General features: G+C 35.3%; 2 protein-coding genes across 2 annotated transcripts in view; both read left to right on the top strand.

Annotated features, from left to right (window-relative positions):
• LOC108551000 (phosphofurin acidic cluster sorting protein KrT95D) overlaps positions 1 to 20,548 on the top strand; it is a 126,113-nt gene extending 105,565 nt beyond the window's left edge. Inside the window, exons 2-7 of the mRNA XM_017904988.1 lie at positions 6,544 to 6,847; positions 9,180 to 9,467; positions 10,311 to 10,413; positions 10,500 to 10,679; positions 13,690 to 13,794; positions 20,211 to 20,548. Of these exons, the coding sequence (XP_017760477.1) occupies positions 6,544 to 6,847; positions 9,180 to 9,467; positions 10,311 to 10,413; positions 10,500 to 10,679; positions 13,690 to 13,794; positions 20,211 to 20,548 (1,318 nt within the window). The remainder of the gene's footprint in view (positions 1 to 6,543; positions 6,848 to 9,179; positions 9,468 to 10,310; positions 10,414 to 10,499; positions 10,680 to 13,689; positions 13,795 to 20,210) is intronic.
• LOC108551009 (transmembrane emp24 domain-containing protein eca-like) lies at positions 14,033 to 15,018 on the top strand. Its single transcript, XM_017905001.1, has 4 exons — positions 14,033 to 14,277; positions 14,355 to 14,575; positions 14,650 to 14,796; positions 14,869 to 15,018. The coding sequence occupies exons 1-4, from the start codon at positions 14,145 to 14,147 to the stop codon at positions 15,016 to 15,018; spliced, it is 651 nt and encodes a 216-aa protein (XP_017760490.1). The 5' UTR covers positions 14,033 to 14,144.
• Positions 20,549 to 23,370: the final 2,822 nt, after the last annotated feature.

The following is a 23,370-nucleotide window of genomic DNA, read 5'->3' on the forward strand; positions in this document are numbered from 1 at the left end:
CTCGATCTCTCAAACACCTGGTGAATTCTCCAAAATATTTTTCTGTTAAATACATGTATTATTCAGTGCTATATATTTATTAATGCATAGTTATACCTCGCATTTATTTGACTCGCATTTTATTTTATTTTATTTTATTTTAAATTGTAGGTATAAATTATTTTCTCTGAAATTGAAGGTATTTTTGTTTTAACTAAATTCATTATTACATAGTCCCTATTTATTTATTGCTAGTTATGTTTTACGTTTATTAATCTTTATGTGCAATATATTTGTTATTTAATACCTGGATTTCTCAAACACCAGGTGAATTTTCCAAAATATAAAGTATACGTTAATTTATTTCTCGATAGCAGAATTTGGTATTTAGTTATAGGTATTAATTTATATACGTATTAGTTATAGGTATTAGTTTCCATTTTATTACAGCCGCGTCTTTCGCACGTTCGATTCACGTTCCCTTGAACAGCAGTCTCTCTAGTCCTATCACATATATCGCATTTGCCATTTATTTCTTCAACGGAAAACTTACTCTCCGTCGTTATCCAACCTCCTCTACACCTCCTCGATTTATTTCCTCGGGTAAAATCGTATCTTTGTGCCGTTTTATACCATCTTCTATACGTTATACCACTTTACCGCTGCCGCACGATAAATCGCGAGACAAAAGAAATTACGAAGATCACAGGGGCTGTGAGAGAGCCATAAAATCACCCAATGGCGTCACCGAATAACCTACCCCTCGGTGGCATACTTCAAACAACGATTTCTAGTATCTCGTTCCTTGTTTCCTTCTATAAAATGACAGAGAAGAAATAACAGAGCATTGCTCACTTCCCGCATGCTTCAACCAAGAATTACTCTATCAAAGGTGAACAGTTCTTCCAATTCCTTTTTCAGTTGATATCCAAACATTGTTCTCGTTATTTCTCCATTTCTTTTTTCGAAACGAAAGGCAAAAATCTTCAATTTCTGTCTTTTCGTATTTTCCTCGACAAAATCACCCCATCGGAGACTATTAATTTCTACTTTAATTCTTATCACAGTTGACTCCCTATCCTCGCTATTCGTTTCTTCTTAGGAAAATAAAAAAGGAAATAAAGGAAAATTATTACTTTCTTTTCTTATCGTCCATCAAGAACTACCCCATCAGGAGGCAATAAATTCTCCATTTCTTACCACAATCGATACTTAAATGCGGTTCTCTTTATTTCCTCATTTCTCGTTCCCCCGTTGAAAAATAATAAAAAGAGGAAATAAAGAAAAAGCAAATTTCGTGAATTTATAGAAGTTATTTTTTCCCTTTAGGAGTCAGCAATTCCTCCATTTGTTATAACAATCGACATCGAGGTATTTTACCTTTTATTCCTTTATTTCTCATTCCATCTTGTAAAAATACAAAACAAAAGAAACCCTTACCACATTAGAAGTCTTCAGTTCCTCTATTTTTCATCATCGATATAAAAATATTATTTTATTAACCCCTTACACTCGGCAATTGTTTTCCTCCCAGAAAAATAATTCGAAGATTCGAAGATCTTTCTCTATAAAGTCGACGATATTTATATATATATTAAATAAAAATCGTGCACGTAGAATTGACACGTAAAACTATCTTGCTTCACTCATTGTGTTTCACTCATTGCGTTATTTTAAGTCCAGTATATTAATTGATATCGATCTTCAGAATTCGATGAAATGGCGACTGGGGGTCGTGTCTCGAGTACAAAGGGTTAAAAGGAAAGGCTGAAAATTGAAAGAAATTATTAGAATTAAAAGGAAGAGCAATTGCACTGTCTCTCCGTGTTCTCCGCGAAGAATTACCCCATCAAATGCCAACAGTTCCTCCGCTTGCCATCGCAAGCGACGTCGAAACATCGCTCTCGTTATCGCGGATGCTTTAACCTGATTCTTGGCAGCGAAAGCAATTAAAACGCGGGTCTCTAGCGTGCCGGTGTCAAAGGGCAACGACTAACGTGTCTCTAATGACGAAGATACCGCAATGATGCGCTATACGATCGTCATATGTAGGCTGGATCCATATTTCATACGCGACATCGCGGGGTGACGTCTTTAAACGACGCGATTACTATCGTTGTCTACGTTTACCTGCTGTAGATCGATACCACTGTGCTCTAACGCTTTTGCTTCGAGCATCAATTCGGCCCCGTTTCAGCAAAACCGAGTGTCCTCGATTGTTTCTGAAAAGCTAAAGCTGCTTTTGCAACCCCCACCCCCTGCGCGCCAATCGTTTTCGATACAAATTACCACCCCCTCGGGGCTTGTTGGGTTTTCCGTCGACCCATCGAGGTTTTGCAGATGGAATTTCGTAGAGAAATAACCGAGCGAAAATTGATGGAATGGAACGGGACAGGGGGATAACGGATTCGTTGATTGTTTTCATCTTGATAGCTGAGTGCAGTTTGGTTTAGGTGCTTCTTAACACGTCGATGTTCAGATTAATTGTTTTAATTCATGTATTAATTTAATGAATTATTGAAAGCCACGAATCAGGAATTTCCAATTTATTTCAGTTGCAGAATAAGTGATGTAAATAAATATTATTCAGGGAGAATTTGTATATTTAAAAGTCTGGAAATTAGTGTTCGAAGTTGCTGAATTTTTCCGTATTCCACTAGGATTCGTTTCTTTGCACAAGCTACAAAAATCGTCTCGTTTAGAGAAAAGAAGTTCTTTCTTCTCATGAAAACAGGTCTCACTAAAGTCTTACACTTCAACTACCTCGATCCGCGCGCGTATCGTCACAAAAGAGGAACAAGTTCAGTGAAACTTTCATCTCACAAAGAACCTCTTTTCCTACATTTTCAGTGAAAATCTCACGGCTCCCATCGATCATTCCGAACATCCAGCGCGACCTCGATTACCAATGGCAATAAAACGTCCACTTGTAACACTTCAAAACGGGCACCGTCGACCGCCATAAATCTCGACGAATACCGTCAAACCTCGTCCGATGCGATATTTCAATAAAACAGAGCCGATTCGCCGGCTCGTTGGTGTCGTGTCGCGAATGTCTGTATCAGTCGACAAATTCCGACGATTTATTCACCCTGTGGTACCGATAGGTCATAGGTGGCCGCAGCAGTTTGGAAACTGGTTAATTAATTTTATTTTCTATTCCACGCGTTAAGCGACCGAAGCCATTAATGATCTTCGTGGTTTGAACTATGGAATACGAATTAAAATTAAGTACCATAAATTTGAGTGAAACAATGCGAACTATTATGGTTAACTACGGCACTATGATACTAGTTAAAGGTTAGGCGATAACACTGATCAGAATGAATTTTAATCTGTAATATTCATTGGGTAATTCTCGAAGAGTTTACTTCCTCGAATACGTATCCCTAATCGAAATTATTCAACCACTCTTAGTTTCTGAAAATTGTGTTTTTCTACAAACGCATGATTTTTGACCAAAATAAAGTATTATATAAAAAGTGTGAACGTTAGAAGGTTCATTATTATCTGAAAAGTCGGTTAGAGTATTCTGAGATTATCCTAATCTATAATTAACTACAACTAATTAATGACTAAGTTATAATTAACTTATATTTAGCTTATAACTATCTTATAACTAATATTTCAACTCTGGTACGTAGCTCTTAGCTTGGTATCGTTTCCAAAAGTTGTTCTTTGGCAAACGATACCAATTACCAGGTCTCACCACGTGGAGGTGGCTACGTATCGAGACCCGGACATGCGCCCTAGTGGCGCAGCCTACTGGCGCTATCTGTATCAAAGGTATCCTAATCTAACTTGGAGCGAAAGAAATTAAAGTGAATCTACTGACACTTTATTATATTTCGTGTCTTACAAAGGGAATTCGCGATTATTCGAAAGACCGACTAGCCTAGGCGATGTACTCCCGTGTACAGAGATAACTTCATACCTCGGCACCCTCCCGATCGGGCCTAGCTCAATTCCAGTCACTGTCGCACTCGCCAAGACTTACACGTGGACCAAGGATAGTCCCTGAATCAGTGAAACTTCTAGTGTCAACTGGAGGGCCCAGCTGGGCGGTTGCCGGCCAAGACAGACACTTCGCATCCCAGCCACACGGGGTAGAACTTAATCATCCCTGTGGTCTAACCGTAGATGGTACTAGTCCGTCAGCCAGCATGTGCCCGAGCCCCAGTCGCGTACGACTTAGGCAGCGGACCGCCCAGTCGAGGTCAGAAGACGCACTGATCCGAGGGGGTCACCCTGGAACCCGATGCATGACGAGATTGACAGTGACTGGAAATGAGTGTCGGAGACGAGTCGTGAGGATGACTTACGTGGCACGGAGTTGTCGTGTACACGGAAAGTACGTAGCGTAGGCTAGTCGGTACTTAAGAACTATCGCGACTATCGCGAGAACAAAAATGTTCTATTTGGTAAACGAGGGGGATGAGAGATATGTATTCGTTCCAAGTTAGGTGGCTTACCTTTGTACAGACAGCGCGCACATGTCACTTAGTCTAAGGTTCGACCTTATAACTACTTAGGTGTACTTAGGTCTAAACTCACGCATCCTGCGTCGTCCAACCATGTCTTGAAAAGCTCGAAAATCTGAAACAGAAAAATATATAAACCTGAAATGAAACGGATTAGTAAAAACAAACATAATAAAAGCGAAACAAATATGAACCACAAGGATAAACGAAATGGATGGAACAACCCAGCGATGAGAAATGAACGACCCAACGATGAGACATTCGAATATTATACGAAATATTCAAATTGTTAAATGAAAATAAACAGAAACGAAAAATTGAAATCTGAAAAAAGAAAAAATAATTAATATCTGAAAAGAAACAAAAATTATTAACAATCCAACGATGAGACATAAACAACCCAAAAATAAAATATAAACAACCCAACGATGAGACATAAACAACCTAACGATGTGACATTCGAATGTTATACGAAACATTCGAATTCTCAAATAAGAAGAAATAGAAACAAAAAAGAAAAATCTGGAAAAAGAAAAAATAATTAAAACCTGAAAAAAAATATAATTAAATCCTGAAAGAAAAAAATAATTATTGCCTGAAAGTAAAAAAAAAATGATTAGTAAATTGTTTAAGGGGGTGAGGTGTGGGTGGGGTAGCCAACCCCAACCTCACTTCGGCCTCACCCCCGTTCCCGCACACGAAATTTTAATGTTACACTCCCGATGCCAAACTGGCAAATGACTTGAGCAGTCGAGCGTCGCCCCTTATATAGCCCCCGATCGGCCGAGCCCCCCACCCCGATCGGAAATTTTCGAACTTCACCGATTACATTAATTATTATTTTTCGGCTCTAATAGCCAATAATTTATTAATTTTTTCACTTTTATTATAAATATACGTTGTGAACAATTTGTTATTAACAATATTAATTTGTTATTAACAATAGGTGTAATAATGTATAAACTTTTTGCAAATTATAAGTACATTTTAACACAGGAAGGTTACAAATTCAAATAATAATCAGTAATTTATTAATTTTTTCATTTTTATTATAAATTTATGCTGCGAACAACTTATTAACAATATTAATTTTTTATTAACAATAATTGTAATTATTTATAAATTGTTTTTCCAAGGATAAGTACTTTTTAACATAACTATGTCATAAGTTCCAATAATAGCCAATAATTTGTTAATAACTTTTGTATTCTTCGTTTAAATAAGATAGTGATGGAAACTGAAAGTCTTCTTTCATTTTATTTTCTTTTGTAATCAGGGTAGAATAATGCAACGATACCAGTTAAAATATAATTAACCAGACAAAGAAAATTTCCTGTGTAAATCGTACGAAAACATATCTACGAAATTTAACGGAGAATACAAAATTTCATCTTTGCATACAATCTTTTATTAAACTAGAATATCTTCACTCAACGCGTTCATTCTTCTTCAACGCTGTCTGGATTTTCATATGCTGCGCGCTGCAGATGAACTTTACATACTAAATCCCTAGTGCGAAATTTATCTAGTTATTACGAAATCAAAATTTCAACGTTTCATATCTTCCAAGTTTCAAGGCATCGAAGCTTCAAATCTCAACGTTTCTAAATTAAAAAATTACAAAGCCTCGAAACCTTAACATCTTAATCCCTTCGTCTACAATATCGCGTGAGACTCGTGGTAAGAAAATCGGGCCAAACATAAATATGACGGGTGAGAGGCGTGGCTTGTAGATAGGGCCCAACGGAAGGAAACACGAGTCGGGCAAGCTCATGGTTCATTTTCATTAATGACTTTTTTTCTTAATTACGTGTAATTCTTCGTCGCATTTACACGAAATGCCTCAACGTGTGATCCACGTTGTTATTGACTATGGCACCCACCATCTCAAGGGTAGAGCAAGGGGTTAATATCTTAAAATCGCAAAAATTCACGATTTTTGCTTTACTTGTCTCAGAATCGCTATCACACGCTTGATAATATGAAAAGACACCTCGTATCCTAAGACAGCTGCGAATACACAAAATTCCAAAATTCCGTGAAATCTCTGGCATATCTAAATGGAATATTCCTTCATTTTCAGGCTGTGCTCCCTGACCCTGACCCGGCTGGTGATCCTGCGTCCATTAGGCTCCGATCTAACCTCGATCAGCATCGCGGTGAAGATGCAGAGCTCAAAGAGGACTCTGCGTTCGAACGAGATGGCCATCCCGACCGGTGGCATGCTGGACACCGAGCTCGAGCTCCAGTTCGCCCTTCAGTATCCCCATTTCCTGAAAAGGGACGGCAACAAGCTGCTGATACAGCTGCAGAGGAGGAAACGCTATAAAAATCGTACGATGCTCGGATACAAGACCCTAGCAGAGGGAGTTATCAACATGGCTCAGGTGAGTGGATCGATTCTGCAGTACACTCGACCGTGCAGGGGTGGTTTCACCCTCTGACAAACGAGGGTTAAAGGCACCGAGGAGGCGAACGATTGTAGCGCCGTTAACGTTGGTTAACGTTCAATTTAGTCGTTGGTCCCGACGCTTAGTTTAGTCGTTAGCCTCGATGGTGAGTTGTGTCCGATTCTGGCTACTCGAAAGGGGTGAATGAGGTGGTAACTGAGAGAGGAAAGGAGAGGATTGTGAAAGTGGTGGGTCTTGAGTCTTGAGTTTGATAGTCGGTTGGTAATTTTTAATCGTGGTTTTTCGTGAAGGTTTGTTAAGAGGCTGATTACAGTTTTTCTTTCTCCTGCTTACCAATTTTTTTTATTTTTATTGAGCTTATTGTAATTAGTATAGAGAAGGGTAAGTTTGGTGATGTACTCTAATCTTGTTTCTGGAATGAGAATTTTATATCATATTTGTAATTTAAATTTATTTATATATTTACATATTTGCTTACTTACTTTTTTTGTTATAATTTAGGGATATTGTAGGACTATTGTAGGACTGAGAAAGTGATGTATATGTTCAGTCTTGAGTTTTGAGTTTGGTATATGGTTGGTAATTTTTAATCGTCGTTCTTGATGGAGGCTTGTCAGGAAACTGATGAAAGTTTTGCTTTTTCCTGCTTACCAATTTTTTTTTATTTTTATTGAGCTTATTTTAATTAGTATAGAGAAAGGGTAAGTTTGGTAATGTACTCTAATCTTGTTTCTATAGAATGAGAATTTTATATCATATTTGTAATTTAAATTTATTTATATATTTGGCTATTTATTTTTTCTTTATAATTTAGTGAAATTATAGTATTAAATAAATTTAGTTTTTAATTGTTAATTATTGAGGTTGTTAGAAATTATTATTACACAATTTTTCAGAATTCCAAATTTTCGCATATGTGCCAACGTAATGTCATTTACCTCTTATGAAGAAGAGTTACAATTGATTTATTCCTGAGGGAGTGCTATTTAATTTGAGGCTTAGCTATGCACAGCAATATCACGCTATGATTACACGGGCATTCGAATCTCTGGAGATTAGATTGCAAATAGAGTGCGTTAGGTTGAATCAGGACATCTTGTTGCATACTGCAATCATTGGTATGCGAATGGACGTTTTGAGTGAAAGGGAAATTGCGACTAATTGAATGTTCTTGTCCGATATTTTAAAGTAAAAGATCGTAGAAAGCATCAAGTACTTCGTTTTCCATTAATCAAATACATTTATCGATATTATGACCCAAATCGTTGTCGATAATTATAGTTAGTTTTTAGTATCACTTATATAAGTAATCTTAAATATTTTCATATTTAGTTATACATTTCTTATATACTTTTACATACTATTTCTTAGACATACTTTTTCGTTAGACAAATCTATTTTCATTTAAACCCCTTGCGATTATTTTAGATTAATTAACCCTTCGCACTCGAGAGGTGAGCTTCAGTCACCATTTCATAAAATTTGGAAGATAGATATTAATTGATATATCAAATTTAATGTGATGTAACAGTGTGCGAAGTATCAGAGTCAAATAATTCTACAATTCTATTATTATATAATTCTTTATTTACTGCTCAAAAAAGTATCGTAATGCGAAGTATCAGAGTCAAATAATTCTACAATTCTATTATTATACAATTCTTTATTTACTGCTCAAAAAAGTATCGTCAGTTTTTTAGTAGAGAATCTTTGAATTTCTACTCTTCTCTATCCAAAAAATCGTCGAGTGCAAAAGGTTAATACTTTCTGAATTACTTTTGTATTATATTTATTCATATTATTCATATTATTGTACTTCCAAGTCTGTCATCTTTCAAAAACCCAAAAATGGTGAGAGATGACAGATAATCACTGCCAAAAGATTATATACCTTATCGCAAGAAATAAAAAAATAATATTGCCCTCGGTATCTCTTTCTTCTTATATTTTAACCACCAAAACTTGTACAAATCACTTCGAAGTAACATTTGATCCATCTCTTCTCCAAATCCATCTATCCAGCATGAAATCAAATCGAACCGTAACCTAAACTCTGCCAAACTCAGCAACTCGCGCAACTCACTACACGCTCCTCTCATCCACTTCATATATTATCCAAACCCAATCTCGGAGTACCTTACCATTCATTCGATCTTCATCTCCACGGTATCGCGAAACTCTCCTCACCCAATCACGTCTGCCATCGCGGATCAGTTCGTTGACCTCAACCAAACTCAGCCGGCACAGCGCCGGCTGTAAAAAGAGCACTCGTTTCTCATCGAACCCTTGCACCTGCGCTCGTCCACAGGTTCTCCAGAAGCAGATGGACCTGGAGCTGGAGCTGGTGTCGGACAAGGCTGAGAAATACGGCGGTCACTCTGTGGCGCTGGCTCGCGTGAGCGTGGTTGCACTGAGCTCCCAGCCGGTCGACCAGGACAAAAGACTGATGAACGACCCGAACGAGAGGCTCTGCCCCGAGTACAGCGACGAGGAGGAGGAGTTCAGCTCCGAGGGCGAAGCAGAGGGCAGTGACAGCGAGCCGACTCTGGAGATGCACAGGCGGAAGAGCCGGGCGAAGATTCCAGCCAACGCCAGGGTACGTGAAACAATTTATTTATCTATTTGTTTGTTTATTTAACACGTTTACTATCACGTCGGTCACCTGTGACCTGAGATCGTTGCTTCAATGAGACCACGGTGGTCATTAGAGACCACCGGGTATCTCAATTTTCTAAAATCGTCCATATAAAATGAACCTCGTAGATTAATTAGCTTTTAATGTCATAGCTAATTAGACAAGTGTACAAAATAAAGGTTCCCTATTCAATAATCAAGGATTTGAATTTAAACAATGTGCAAGTTCTCATGACTCTCTAATCGATGTCACTAAGTTTGTCAAAACTACCCTCGGTTTCTTTCTCTACTGTGTAACGTGAAAAAATTGTACAAAAATTTTGTAGAAACTTCTGTGTAGGTGTGAGATAGTAGAAGCTTCGAGCTTTAAAATGAACTCACGTTGACCGTCGTGTGATATTTTTTTACGACGTTACAGCGCGTCAAAGATAGACAATTTGTCAATTGCAAGGATCTTGCTGCACTTCTTATCTACAGTACTAACAGTACTAACACTAACTACATTTTTATCTAAATAACAGAAACAAGCTAGAAACGATAGATACAGCTCAACTATCTTCCGACTCGAAATACTTCGGAGGTTCATTAGACTGATTAGTCTAAAATTCCATTGTCTCTTTGAAAACGAGCAGAACCTATTTTCCTCAGCTTTATTACTCAAATACACTTTCCACGTGCTCTCGAGGGAACAAAAGCGCCCGAAAACGCGAGTTTAATTAACACCTGGAAAGAATCGCGCGAATCAGCTGTGCGCTACTAACACCAATTTGAATTTTCAATAATCGATAAAATCGTATTCTTGCAGCAGAGGAACTTAAAGCAGAAGTTCATAGCCCTGCTGAAGAGGCGGTTCAGGGTGTCGGAGGATCTGGATCAGGATCAAGAGGAGATCGGTCAGAAGCTATCAGGTAAGCCATATCTAACCCGACCCCCGATGCGAGTCTTAGAAGTACAGTACCAACGTTTCACAAAAGCCTTGTTAATTATTTTATAGAGTCGTTAACTGGATTTGTTAAAGGCGCAGAGATGGAAATCGACGAACTGTTCGACGAACTGGAAAATCTGTCCGACAGCGGTCCAGAACTGGACACGATGTCTGTGAGCAGCACCCCGAAGCCGTCGCTGCGACCTTTCTTCAGCTCTAGTCGATCCCTTCTCGCGCCACCTCATTCCGGTAAGTGAAACTGCTTCCGTTCGTGTAACCATTGTTGAGTATCGTAGATCTTGTAACAAACGTGAATCTCGATTGGCAAACACGAGTATCCGCAGTGCTCCGTGCGGTAACGATGGATCCGTGGAAAAGAGACGAAGTTAGACGTATGACGGTCTAGAAATCGGTCCGATTATTGCTTCTGTCGAAATAGTTGCACACGGTAAGGAACGCCTGGTATATCGTGCTATCGGATGAATATCGTGTCTCCTTATCTGCTTCTGCTAGAAAGTAAAAGAAGTATATACATTTGCAGTCGGATTGAACACTTTCTACAAACTGGTATTATGAAGAAATTACTTTTTGGATTTATGGTCGCCTCTTGGTATTTAATTCCTTGCCTACCAGTCTGTTTCCAGGCTTCTCTATGTCCTGTGACTGTAGCTGAAGTTTGGGGTTTTGAAATTGGGAGATTTTTTGGAAGCAAAGTTTGGAATTATGTGTCACTGTAGGCCAGGCATGAGTGACGTTTGCTTTCTACTGCCAGAATTGAAAATTTAAGCTCTTGAATGGGAATGACGTGATCACCCTCATCAGGTCTTTGTGCCAAACTCTGGTCTCACGTTCTACGTTCGTCTTAATAATCATGCTATCGAAAGTAAAATAATGTTTGTATCTTTATGAACACATTACAGTAGGATATTTCGGACTATTGTCCAGCTCTATAGTAGAATTAAATGATACTCCTTATGATTTCCAGGGTTTATTGAGAAACTTCAATGCAGTGTGTGTTAAATTGAGCATCTAAAAGATTCGCTATTGTAATAATAATAATGAATATATGCTTCACAGTTAGTATAATAGCAATAATAGCAATATAAATATGAATAGGATGAATAGATAATTTAATTTAATGGGATAAAAATAATTTTCTACGAATGGTGTATCTAGTCAGTAGCACAAGGCAAGGAATTAATGCAAATAATCGTGAACTAAATTTGCAAAGTGATGAAAAATTTGTTAACATTTGTAGAAAGTGTGTTTGCGTTAAAGTAGCATCTTTTTTCACTTATAATTCGGCTATACTTGACGTTGCAGCATTATACAGCCGTTTGCCATTTTTAGTATACATATCGTGCATTTTATGTTGAGTCTCTCTCTTTTTCCTTTCTCGACAAAAGAATCGCGCTATTGTAGGCCATATCTTGAAGAAAATCGTCAGAGCAGCAAAATTTTTCATCGTCTGTCGATTGGTTCTCCAAACAATAACGCAAGATTGAAACGGTTTAATTGCAGTTCCCTGTTGTCTCGAGTTCCTTTGTTACGAGCAATGTTTGTTCTCATGCGTCCTGGTTTCTGCTACATTTCTCATCCATTTTTCCAAGTTTAACGATTTATCCGAAGATACCGTGAAATCCCGCATCCTTGAACGACTTTTATAATAACGTTATTCCGATACAGTCTATTACTCTTTTGGAGGCCTTTTTATTCAGACGAATAGTGGAAGGCTAGTTCTTGTCTTTTAAAAATTTTTTCATTCGACAAAAATTAATTCTTTTTTATTTGAAAAATAAATAATTTAAATTTAGATTCGTGGTACTAAAATTTTCGATAATCTTTTTATCTTTTTTCTGTTAGTTAATTTCGTCGATCTTTTCGATTAAGATTCGAATATTGCAAAATTTGGAAGGTCAAGATCGTTGTAGTTTTCGAATATGAATTTTTTTCTGAGAAATTGTCCAAGTGGTGGAAAAGGAAAATATGCAGATAAATCCGATGAATATAATAGGATTTCACACTTGAATTCATTCAGTTTTTACGAGATTAAATGGGAAGTAGCCAAGTATTGTTCGGAGAATATAGAGTTTTTTGTTGGCAATCCAATTTAGATTGTTTTTTTGCGTAATAGACTATAAATTGATCTGTGAATATAAAGGAAGATATTCGATGAATCGAGTCTTCGATACGTTATTTATTATTAAAGCGTAGATAAAACTCGGTACAACAAGAACTGCATAATAAATTTCAAATGAACCTTGCTTATAACGTTTCCGATTTATAAACAAATTCAGGTGGAAATAGGAATAATTCTTCCAATATCAAATTCATCATTCCTCACACTTATTCAATCCACAGCGAGCTGCTATAAATGTTACACGATTTGTGCTTCGTATCTGTTTTAACAATTGCAAATATGAAAAGGAAAATACGAAATTCAAATTTTTATTCTTGTCATATCATGCTACATTGCATTGTGAAATAATCACTGTAATAATTATCTTGGAGTTTAACAGCTGTTCCATTAACATCTTACAAATTTCTTAAAATTATAAATTAATTGCTTTAACCCTTTACACTCGAAAAATAGTAATTCGAAGACTTTCTGCCATAAGGTTGACGATATTTTTAAATAAGAAATCGTATGCAATTTAATAGACAGTAGAATTATTTTACTTCGATATTCCACGCATCTTTGGGTAATTGTAAATTTCATATATCAATTAACATCCATTTTTAGATTAAATTAAAAAATCTTTAGATTAAATGGCGACTGAGAGGCGCCTGTCGAGTGCAAAGGGTTAAATTAAAAATAATCCACACGTGACGCAAAATTTATCGTCGAAAATTCCTCCACGCCAACCCTCCCTGTGAATATTCGAATCTTAATCGGAAATTTTATTTATTATTCGAAATTTTTATTATTCGAGATTTCTTATTCTTCGAAATTTTTATTATTCGAGAGTTCTTCATCGATTCTTTCCACGATTTAAATTGAAACGAAACCCATATCCAGTGTCCCATAGATTCCACTGATTCTCTGTTATTCTTCTTCGTGTAAATACGTTAGTATAACGTGGAACGAGCTCACCTTTGTTGCACGTTGCGTACGGCACTGAGGACGAAGACGAGTATAAGCCGAGTTAGGTAAAGATAAGGACATAAGCGTTTCGTTGCCGATACGAGTTCAGAATTGTTTAACTAAGTGAAAGTCTGGTGCGTTGGCTTTGCATTGTTGCATGTTACGATTCGGTAGTAGTAACCAACGAGGAGACCGGAAGCACTCCTGCGACAGCCATAGGTCAGCAGAGCACAGGTCAGCCAGCTAAAGAGAAACACCGTATCGGACACACCACTCCAGGTATGTAAAGGCACACCGGATCGTCACGATTAAAAAACGGATAATTTAGCTGTGGATTATTTTTTATTATTTTTAACGACCTCTGCTTCCTCGCCAAGCAAGCATGGCTGCGTGAATTTGAATAGCATGATACCTCCTTTTATTTTTATTTTTTTTTTTTTTTTTTTTTTCTTCACCTCTTCAGTTTTCGATTATCGAGAAACAAAATATCGATAACTCTCAGTAGCGCCGCGTTCGTGACTGTCGCTGATTGTTTTCGAAGGTGACGTGTGCTCTGCTTAATTTCACTTAGAATTTCACTTGTAACTTAAGTTTTACCGTGCTATATAAAGCACTGACTGTCAAAAATCATGTTAAAATACGGCGGTGTATTTCTTGTGTTATTGTGTGTTCTTGAATGTGGTACAGGACTTTATTTTCACATCGCTGAAACCGAACGAAAATGTTTCATCGATGAAATCCCAGATGAAACAACTGTTTTAGGTTCGTGAAATATATATGACAGTAGAAGTTGATTATACATTTGTACTATAAATTTCACGTATTGTTTTCATGTTTAGTAAATTACAAAGTCGAATTATATGATCCAAGAACCGGTGGATTCGCCCAGACCAGGCCTGGAATGGGTATGCACGTGGAAGTTCGGGATCCAGATGATAAAATGATTCTTTCCAGAGTGTATAGTTCAGAAGGAAGATTTTCTTTTACTTCCCACACTCCCGGTGAACATGTAATTTGTTTGTATTCTAACAGTAGTTCTTGGTTCAGTGGTACCCAATTGGTAAGAATTCTTATGATGCCAAACAATGTTTTTTTGTAGTGTTTAATATTAACTAACTTCTTTTTATTATGCAGAGAGTACATTTGGACATTCATGTTTCTGATCATAGTATTGATTATTCAAATACAGCACACAAGGAAAAGTTTACTCAGTTACAGTTGAGGCTACGCCAACTTCTTGATCAAGTGGAACAAATAACAAAGGAACAAAATTACCAGAGGGTAATTAACTTGTGTACCTCTTGACTGTTTTACAAAAGATTTAGATTTTAATTTTATGTTGTTTGTTCACAGTATCGTGAAGAACGTTTCAGGCAAACATCTGAAAGTACAAATCGCCGTGTGTTTTGGTGGTCACTCGCTCAGTCTGTAATTTTATTGTTCATGGGTGCATGGCAAATGAGACATTTGAAGAGTTTCTTTGAAGCAAAGAAACTAGTTTAAGAGCAAAATTAATAATTCCATTAATATTAGTCATTTTAAAACGATTAATTGCCTTTGTCATTATAAGAAATTCTCATTATAATTCATTTAATAAAAAAGCAGAATCTTTCGGAAACGAGTATCACGGATGATTTGTTGTTATTGTTATTGATGCTGATTTCTTTTTTTTCATTTTTTGTATCGTGATAGCTTTTAGAATGGTTTAGGTGCTTGGAAGGTGGAATATGATATATCTGGGTACTTTATATTTCTTGGACAATTACAGAATTGGTAGAATTAATTAATAAATAAATAATTAATTATTTCTTGGAATAATTTTTTACAAGTATAGGGGTAATAGAATTAATAATAAATTAATAAATTATCAGATTAATTTATATACTTAATAATTTGCAGAATTTACATTTAATATATTTTATATATTTTTAGTTAATTATAGGATCAATGGAATTGATCATTCAAATTGTCACATGAAATATGTTTTAGGCACACTATTTTCTTATACACATTTCCTATTTTTTTTCTCTTTTTATAATAATATTTAGTAACTTTTAGAAACAGGTTGGCAATTTTCCAGTGACACATTTTTCTTTTATCTCATTCGAATCACTCTAAGAAGATTCATTAAAAATCCACGTACCTTCTCAAATAAAACGTACCTATACGAAATATCATATTCCTTTGACAAATTAATTATCAAAAATTTCGAAGATTATTATTCCAAGCACCCTACTAGCCGAGGAAAATTCGAAAATTCACTCCCCCGTTGATGTGACGATTTTTAAATACACGGAAACCGTGAAGAGCAGAGAAAATGTACCACTTAACGATCAATCACTCGTGTAGTTAGCTAGCTAGCGTATCCAAGCAAGAGACTGAGAATACATATCGCGGTGTACGCAATTTTGTAGATTGGAGAAGGAACTCAAGCGCATGAATGACCTCTTGCTAATCGGCAGAAGCTTGGTGTTTCGTGATGAAAGATATGAATCGGTAATTAGATGGCTCGTAGATTCGCAATATAGAGCGTTCCTAGCAATGATCGTTCGATTTGATTCGATGTCCAATGTGTTTCTCGTTGTAAGTATGACCAAATCTAGAGTCACCCTCGATGACCTCTCAACTTGACCCTGGACTAGAGCTGTGGACGCAGGGATAATAAAAGCTGGAAAAACAATTCTTCTTTAACACTAGGTTTACGGACGTTATTTATATACCTATTTCTAAGGACACCTGTCAAATTGACAGGCAAAGGAAATCACGTGTCTTTTTTTTTAACAATCAGTTTAATTTAAAAACAATTATATATTATATTAACAGTCTCTGATATAAAGTCAAATTGACGGGTTCCGTAAATGTGGTGTAAAATAGAAATAAATTTCGGAATTAATTTTGGAACGAAAGACGAATTTCGTTGAATTGTCAATAGAAACAAAATAATCCTAAAAATTTCTACTTTCGTCATCCCTGCGTCGCATGGACGAAGCAAACAGAACAAAGACACTCTGCAAGACGTATCTCGGTAGATGTTAAAGCACAGATGTAAGAACGACGATGACACATTTGTAAGAGAATGCGATGGAAATAAACGTTTACCTGGCATCCGATTTCTTTTGTAGTGATTTTTGTTTTGCTTCTCTGCGACACGCCGAAAACGGGCTTTCGATATCAGTGGTGAAAAATGAAAAGAAAGGTCACGGCTCGATCGTTAACGATCGTTCCCTCGCGAGATTAATACCGTGTGTCTGTGTGCCTCTATTTTTACGGCTTTTTGTACCTAGCGAGTGTAACGCGAGAAAAGAGAGAAAAAAGAAACAGAAAACGAAAAACGAAAACGAAAGAAAGAAAAAAGCAAAGCAAATCGTAACACCAAAAATCTCCTGTCCGCTGGCCTCTTCTCTTTCTGCCTCTATCTATCTACTCGCATACGTACGTATCTCTCTTTTTATACTACCATTTTCTTTATGTCTGTCTCTGTTACTAACTCTTTATTTCTTTCTCTGGTCGCTGTGCCGATTAACGCGCCACGTACCCACTGTTCCACTGATTGTGAGAGTTTTCTCAAGGCTTGCGATGTTTGCTAGCGAAATAGAAAATGACACGAGAGATGATTTATTCGAGTGAAAGAGGATAAATGAATAGAGAAAAGAAAAGAAAAAATATTAAAAGACATACTCGACTGTCTCGATTAGAAAATGCCTGTGTTGCCCGTTGCATTTTGCGCGTGGTTCGTGTGGTGTATCCTTTGATGTTGATACGTTTTAGTAAGTTCTCTCACATACTCTCTTTCTCTATACATATATATGTAATCTATCCAATCAAGCCATTGCGTCGATCAATTAAACGCGTAGAGTACCTTAGCGTAACCGTTCACTTGAACGCGTTAGAGACTCGTTTCTCTCTCTATCTCTCTGTCTCTCTATCTCTCTTTCTTCCTTGTGTCTTTACTGCTCTGCGAGTTAATCGATCACACGATTGCTGCGTACGTTATCGATCGTAAAGTTCAGACCGTAATTGACGGATCGAGAGCAAATTGATTTGTTTAAATTTAGTTACTCTCGGGTAAGAGTGATCTGTCTCTTTCTTTATTTATTTATTCATTCGACTTTTCTTTGTCCTTTGATTTGCAGGATGGGTAGGAAAATAGATAGATTGTTTTATTTATGCACTTGTGATATAGAATTGTGGCTTGTTTATGATGGAAACGATAAAGTAAATGATTTTTCAATTGATAATACTGTTATCAATTGATAGTGTTATATATAGTATTATTTATGATAGTTATGTTATATATATCTTGTAGCTATGCTGAAGGTGAAACTCTTCGTTTTCCTATATTGAGTTATACTATATCGAGTATTAAATATTTCATTAAATAATTTTTAAACTCCCTCTGTATGTTTTTCTGAAGTTTCTAATTCTCAGAATTTTGTAAATGAAATAGGAAAATTCGAAGTAATTCTTTTCTATAGTTAATATTTAAGAATTCCAATATAGTGTTTCACGAAGGATAATCTTCTTTCATAATGATATACATATCTTGTAGCTATGCTGAAGATGAAACTCTTCGTTTTCCTGTATTGAGTTATACTATATCGAGTATTAAATATTTTGTTAAATAATTTTTTAACTCCCTCCGAATATTTTTCTAAAGTTTCTAATTCTCAAAATTTTGTAAATAAAATAGGAGAATTCGAAATAATTTTCTTCTATAGTTAATATTTAAAAATTCCAATATAGTATTTCACGAAGGATAATCTTCTTTTATAATGATATATTATGTTATATATATATTTAGTAGCTATGTTAAGAATGAAACTTCTTGTTTTCCTATATTAAATTATATTATACTAAGTATTAAATATTTTGTTAAATAATTTTTTAACTCCCTCTGAATATTTTTCTGAAGCTTCTAATTTTCAAAATTTTGTAACTAAAATAGGAGAATTCAAAGTAATTCTCTTCTATAGTTAATATTTAAGAATTCCAATATAGTGTTTCACGAAGAATGAGCTTCTTTCATAATGATATATTAATATCGTTATCATTATAGCGTAATTTGTGTGAAATGAAAGGAAATGTAATTCATAAATTGCCACATTGTTAGACGTGGGCAGCCAGCATTGTGCTCAACACACGCAACTTTTATTCCAAAGAAGAAACGCACTCTGTTAAATGATCCGCAGAATATAGCTCTCTAAATGAAATAAGTTTAATCCTTTCGTTCACTGTCCTATTGAATAGATTTAACGATAAAGAACAGCAACGTCGAGATAATTGCATTTTCCAATTTTCTTTAGTAACGCTACTCTCATTCCCAAGAGTTTCTACAGCGTATTTCATTACTTGGTTTACTTTATCTTCATTGAAATAACAAACTCGAGTTTCATTCTAATTTATTTCACTCCTGTGGAGCAATTATTCTAAGTAATCGGAAGTCTTCCTGTTCGTTTCCATTACGCTTGTCTCATTCGTCATCATAATCGAAAAATTCAATTTTCATCGTTCAATTAATCATTCGGTAGTTGATTACAAATTATGCGCTTTTCGTAATCATTTGACAAATAATTATCATTAAATGTTCATCAATTATCGGTAAATATTTTAGCAATATTATATTTGAAATTAATAGAAATTTGGAAATTAATTAATTAATTGTTTATAAAAGACAGTAGGTAATTTCGGTTTTACATATGTGGAAAATTATACGAAATTGTTTCGTTCTTTTATAGTATAGGTCATTTCTTGTTTGATATCGATAGAAGTAATTAACGCCTCGTGTGTTTGTGTTACAAATTCAGTTTAATGCTTCATTGTTTGAACGGATATTATAATTCGCCGTTTAATATGTAAATAGGTATCGTTTCGCGAATATGCGATAATTTTGCAGGATAATTTATCAAATCGGAAATTCGATGATAAATGATTCCTCGGAATTGAAATAAAAGTTGCACGTGTTAATACCGAAATCTAGTGCAGATACAATTTAATCGCATTAGGATTTAATTTATTTGGAAGCAAGTGCTTAATAATTAATAATAGGTAATATTATAATGCAGAAATTATCTAATAACAGGAAACCCAATTAACAACACTATTCCAGCTAGTTCTCGAGTTCAATCGATTAAACCAAACACCACCAAAATTACCTTTATTACAACTATCCTGGAATCAAAATATTAATATAAAAATAAAAATAGGTAGAAAATAAATACTAATAATATAGAAAATTCTTCAAATAATCCTAATTTCCAATGCAAAAAAAAATTGTTTAATTCTCATTAATTAGGTTTAAAATCCCTACTGGAACAGTAGATGGTACGATATTTTAGAATCTCAAAAATTTCCTCAAATAGCTACAAATGAAGATCAATTGAAAAACTTATATTAATTTACCATATCTTAATTTTCTCAATAACTACAACTCCACAAAAATAGTGAATCCTTTTTCGCTACACCCTATACACGAATCAGTTTCGTACTAAATCTGCTTTCCCATAAAAATTCGAATTTTTTTCTAATAAAAATTCGACACTCGCTTTCTGATACCTCCACTCCATAGAAAGGTAGAGAAATGGGAAAAAATGATGAAAAATTGTAAAAAAGTATGGTCTGGACTTACGATCGGTAACTAGCACGATTCCTAGGATGTGTGATGCGCCGCGACGTGGAGTAATGAAATTTCGTTGCAGAGCGCGGCGTGGATAGGCAAAGCGATGACAGTTCCCGAAGAGCTGACAGCGACTCGCACCCGGAGAACTGGACAGACCACGAGGCGAACGATCCGCCGAATTACGTGACGGGTTCGCCGCCGAAGTCGGAACAGCACAACAAGACCGAGAGCACCGACAAACGGAGCAGGCTTTTTACCCGCGACAGAGGAGTACCGGGTACCAACAAGTCTAAAAAGCACAGCCTCAGCGTGGACCTGAAGCCGCCAGCAGACTTGAATAGTTCCGAGGTAGATGAGAAACGATCGTTACTGCATTCTCTGTTCACTGGTGGTGACATGCTTGCTGGTCTGGTCTGAAATGCGATAGTTAACAGTAGACTGCCGGTGACTAAGAGAAATCTAGGGTTAAGGGAATTTTATAGTTAGGTGGAGTTAGATGGAGAATTTTATAGTTAGACGATCTCTTTACGAATATGTTTTAATGTCTTTATTATCTTTTTAGAATCATGTAGAAATTGAGTAAAAGAATAGGGAGGTTATGAAATAATTTATTCACATGATGGATATTAACTTGGAAGTATTAAATAAATGAGATTAGGTCCTGAAACGAATAGGCTCTAGGGATTTTTATGAACTTTGCATTTAGGTTACTTATAATTTGCAGAATTTGTGGCTGATTAAAGTAGATTTCTAATAATGAATTTTAAGCAGAGTATCAAATAAATAAAGTTAGCCCGTGAAACAAATAAGCCCTAGGGATTTTTATGAATTATGCATTCAGGTTACTTATAATTTGGAACATTTATGGCTGATTAAATTAGATTTTTAATAATGATTTTTAATAATATTAAGCGAAGTATCAAACAAATAAAGTTAGGTCGTGAAACGAATAGGCTCTAGGGATTTTTATGAATTATGCATTCAGGTTACTTATAATTTGGAGGATTTGAGACTGATTAAAGTAGATTTCTAATAATGGATATTAAGTGAAGTATCAAATAAATAAAGTTAGATCGTGAAACGAATAGGCTGTAGGGATTTTTATGAATTATGCATTCAGGTTACTTATAATTTAGAGGATTTGAGACTGATTAAAGTAGATTTTTAATAATGAATATCAAGCGAAGTATTAAATGAACGAGATTAGGTTACGAAACCAATAGACCCTAGGGACTTTCAGAAACTATACACGTCCAGCTTATTTATAATTTCGGAGATTTTTGTTAATTAAAATTCATTTTGAAGCTGGTTTTAAATCTACATTAATTCACAATTTTCCTTGTTTTATTTTTACTGAATTCTCTGTCTCGCTTAACTAAAAATTTGTGTCTTCTTTCGTTATCATTGTTCATATAAATATTCTTTTTCTCAGAGAGTGTGGAAAAATTACAAAAATGAAATCCACCTATAAGGAAATGAATTTCTTTAATGATAATCTGAAAACGATTTTATTTCTTTATTATTGCTCACAGGAAATTGGTTATTATCTATATCCAATTACAAAAGATATAACTCTTATTTATGGACCAGTCATTCAACCGACTCGATAAAAATGGCTGCATAAATTATCGGTAGACTCAGTGTTAATCCGGATTATCAGGAAAACGATTAATTCGTTGAAGCTTTGTATTTTCGCGAGATAACGATAATGAATCGAAGTTTACATTAAAAGGATCGAGTCGGTAAAATTTTCAATTCCGCGACTGAAACGTGTAAAATGAAACAAGTCGCGTGTTTCAAGCATTATTAAACACAATCCTTATCTCGAAAGTATAAGTAATTACGTATGGTGCGATGTTAACGTGTCAGGCAATGGACGTCACTGGTGAACAAAATATAGCACGAAAGTTCTGTGACGATCGTCATTGTCCATTAAGACAATGATGGATGCGTCAGGACTTTTCAATAATCCTAACAGATGACAGTGGATTAAGTCCCAACACCATCTGTCTATCTTCTCTGCAGCTGAGTCGAGACCCCACTTGTTTCCCTTATCTAGATGCATAGAATACTTAAAATTAATTCAATCACTGTACCTATATTATATTTCAAATAGAATTTACTCTATATTTCAAATTTTTAACTCCTTAAGGAGGTAATATTAATTTAATTAATAATAAACGTCAAATATGATTAATCTCTTCGGTATAACGGGCTTGTCCTGCCAATACTATTTTTAGCTAAAACGAGTATAGGCTGAAATACTTCCGTGTAATAATTAATTAATTAATTAATAAGGTATTATGGATGTACATACCTACTTAGTACATTTCCAGGATACAAGATGAATATTAATTAAATTATGAAAGAATTACAAAAGCAAAGAAAATGAAAAGCACTCGGTTACCGATGATCAGACCAAAGAGATTAATATACTAAATTTTTATTAACTTTTGCATATGCAATTTGAAAGATAAACTATTTTTATATTTTTAATCTTCACATTCGGTTCGCCTAGCTCCACCCCCAAAAAGTGAAATGACTCGGTTCACATAAAACGTGAAAAGCACTCGATTACCGTTAATCAGACCAAAGAAATTAATATACCAAATTTTTATCAACTTTTTCAAATGCAATTTGAAAGGTAAACTATTTTTATATTTTTAACTTTCACACTCGGTTCGCCTAGTTCCACCCCCTATAAGTGAAATGACTCGGTTCACATAAAATGTGAAAAGCACTCGATTACCAATAATTAGACCAAAGAAATTAATATACCAAATTTTTATCGACTTTTTCAAATGCAATTTGAAAGGTAAACTATTTTTATATTTTTAACTTTCACACTCGGTTCGCCTAGTTCCACCCCCTATAAGTGAAATGACTCGGTTCATATAAAATGTGAAAAGCACTTGATTACCAATAATCAGACCAAAGAAATTAATATACCAAATTTTTATCAACTTTTTCAAATGCAATTTGAAAGGTAAACTATTTTTATATTTTTAACTTCCACACTCGGTTCGCCTAGTTCCACCCCCTATAAGTGAAATGACTCGGTTCAGATCAAATGAATAGCACTCGATTACTGATGATTAGACCAAAGAAATTAATATACCAAATTTTTATCGACTTTTTCAAATGCAATTTGAAAGGTAAACTATTTTTATATTTTTAACTTTCACACTCGGTTCGCCTAGTTCCACCCCCTATAAGTGAAATGACTCGGTTCATATAAA

This window comes from Eufriesea mexicana, unplaced genomic scaffold (genome assembly GCF_001483705.2).
Source record: "Eufriesea mexicana isolate 0111107269 unplaced genomic scaffold, ASM148370v2 scaffold3550, whole genome shotgun sequence".
Taxonomy (NCBI): Eukaryota; Metazoa; Arthropoda; class Insecta; order Hymenoptera; family Apidae; genus Eufriesea; species Eufriesea mexicana.